General features: G+C 49.4%; 1 protein-coding gene across 12 annotated transcripts in view; it reads right to left on the bottom strand.

Annotated features, from left to right (window-relative positions):
• The window catches only part of cadpsb (Ca2+-dependent activator protein for secretion b), an 89,097-nt gene extending 87,055 nt beyond the window's left edge, over positions 1–2,042 (bottom strand). For 7 of the 12 annotated variants that reach the window (XM_014006183.1, XM_014006186.1, XM_014006184.1 and 4 more), the window contains exon 1: positions 1,434–2,041. In XM_014006183.1, the coding sequence (XP_013861637.1) occupies positions 1,434–1,772 (339 nt within the window). In that variant the 5' untranslated portion in view covers positions 1,773–2,041. Of the gene's footprint in view, positions 1–1,433 lie in introns of all 12 variants that reach the window. The other 5 variants (XM_014006182.1, XM_014006189.1, XM_014006190.1 and 2 more) reach the window with 1 other exon arrangement.

Here is a 2,042-nt window from a genome sequence, read left to right as displayed (position 1 = left end):
TCTTTGAGGACATCAAGGACAGACTTACATAATTCCTGTCCCATTGCTGCTAAAAAGCAGTCAGTTCTGACATTAATGCTTTTTAAAAAATACTTGCAATAATTTCGCTCATCGACACAATTAAATAAATAAATTTGCCATGTTTGAAAAAAAACATTTAGTCTTTCATGAATTATTTAATGTTTGCAAATTGTGTGTAAGGACTGACTACAGGCAGACTGACACCCTTTCGATTTTGTGGTTTTGATGGTTTCTTGTCCAGATATTGGCTCACCCACAGCAGAGGACTGTGGCTGACTGAGCTCCCAGGAATCAAAGTAGCCTTACTAAGTCTCGCCTCAGACTACCGACAACCTACGCCCGACGGAAACAAACATTCATGGAAGCACAGTGGTTCCTGCCTCCCACGTGCATGTGTGTATGAGTCAGCAGAAAAATTCAAACCATATGGTTTAACAGTGTCCAGTGGAAAATTATAAGTCTGCAAGTTAGATTAAAAAAATATCTATTGTTTTGTTTGCAGTGACTGGAAAAGGTTACAGACAAAAAGACTTCTGGTGAAAGAGCACATCTTTTTCCAAACGTGGCACTTTTGTACTATAAAAAACAAAATATAATAATCTTCATATTTGTGTTTTTAGTATTGTAACAGGCTAATAATGATTAACTGGGGGTACTGTCCTCATTAAAACGTCTCTCCTGTACAGTAGAGGGCCTTGTACACTGTGACTTTGACAGTAAGGACAGTATGACCCAAAAGTGGCTCCAGCATCAATGGAGGAACACAGCAGGACTGTAAAACTAGGATGAGGGCCTTGTCCTCCTCCCAGTAAAACCACATGAGCTGTACGTTGTAAAGATGGAGGGGGAACAGGTATAAAAATCACTTGTGTGCAGTTAATTAGCAGTCGTCCTTCAAGCAGATGCCAAGATAATCTGCTTGAGGAGAAATGCTATTAAGGTTCTCTCCTCCTAAGAGGTGTGTGTGTTTAAAAGTCACCTTGGGAGGCCAAATTGACGAGATAAGTGATGGCGCAAACAGCCTGAATCTGGGGACCCGCCAGGAGGAGAGGGGACGGAGAGTCTGTGCGGGTCTTAAGAGATGTGGTTCCAAGTAGGACAGGGTCCTGTTGTGAATCCTCCGCCTCCTGAACGCCCTTTCTGTGGATAAGCTGGAGGAGTGTCTGCAGCACCACATGTCCCTCCACTTTCCAGGGGCTCCTGTCATGCTTTAAGATTTGCGTCAAAATAAAAAAGTGTGTTTTCACGAGGACTGAGCGTGCACTATTACAGGACAGGCCTATAGTGGCCAACCCCCTCTCTCGTGCTTTTTTAGCTTATCTAGGTCATCAATGACAACATGTGCGAAGCGGAAGGAGTCAATTCATCATCTTGTGGTGATTAATTAGGGCTTTGCAGCGACGGGCCCTTACCTTCTGCTGCCGCCTCGCCATGTCTGTGGGCTGCTTGGCGTTGAACGGGTACGCGATGCACCGCATGACGAACACATAGAGCTGCAGCTTCTTTTTGCGCTCCTCTTCCTCCCGGTGCATCTTCTCCAGGTCCTCCTTCTCCTCGCTGACGGCGGAGGGGCTCGGGCTCGTCGGCCGGGCGCTGCTGCGGCTGCTGCTGCTGGGCGCCAGTCCGCCCGAGCTCTCGCTGGTCCGGCTCGGCGAGATGCGGGATCCGCCGGCCTGAGGTGCCATTGCCTCCTTGCACTCCTCCTCCACTATCCCGTCCGACTCCTCCTCGCTGGACGACGGGTCCAACATGTTCTCGCTTGCTTTAGGACCGATGCGCGCCCCCCCTCGCAGATCCTACCCTAACCCGAGCCCGAGGACGGCGGTGTCCACAGACTGGGGGGTCTTCTCCGAGATTTTCAGAGTCGAACGCGTCCGAAGTTGAGACAGGGAACAGGCCCTGGTTGTGTACTACTTGCTGGCTGAGAGGATGTCAGCAGGACGGAGTGGTGCTGGAGAGGAGTCTGCTTCACTCTGGGCTCTCTCCGCCTGCGCCGAGCAGCCGACGCTACGCATTTTCTG

Source organism: Austrofundulus limnaeus, unplaced genomic scaffold (genome assembly GCF_001266775.1).
Source record: "Austrofundulus limnaeus strain Quisiro unplaced genomic scaffold, Austrofundulus_limnaeus-1.0 Scaffold35, whole genome shotgun sequence".
Taxonomy (NCBI): domain Eukaryota; kingdom Metazoa; phylum Chordata; class Actinopteri; order Cyprinodontiformes; family Rivulidae; genus Austrofundulus; species Austrofundulus limnaeus.
This window is presented reverse-complemented; position numbering and strand designations above follow the sequence as displayed.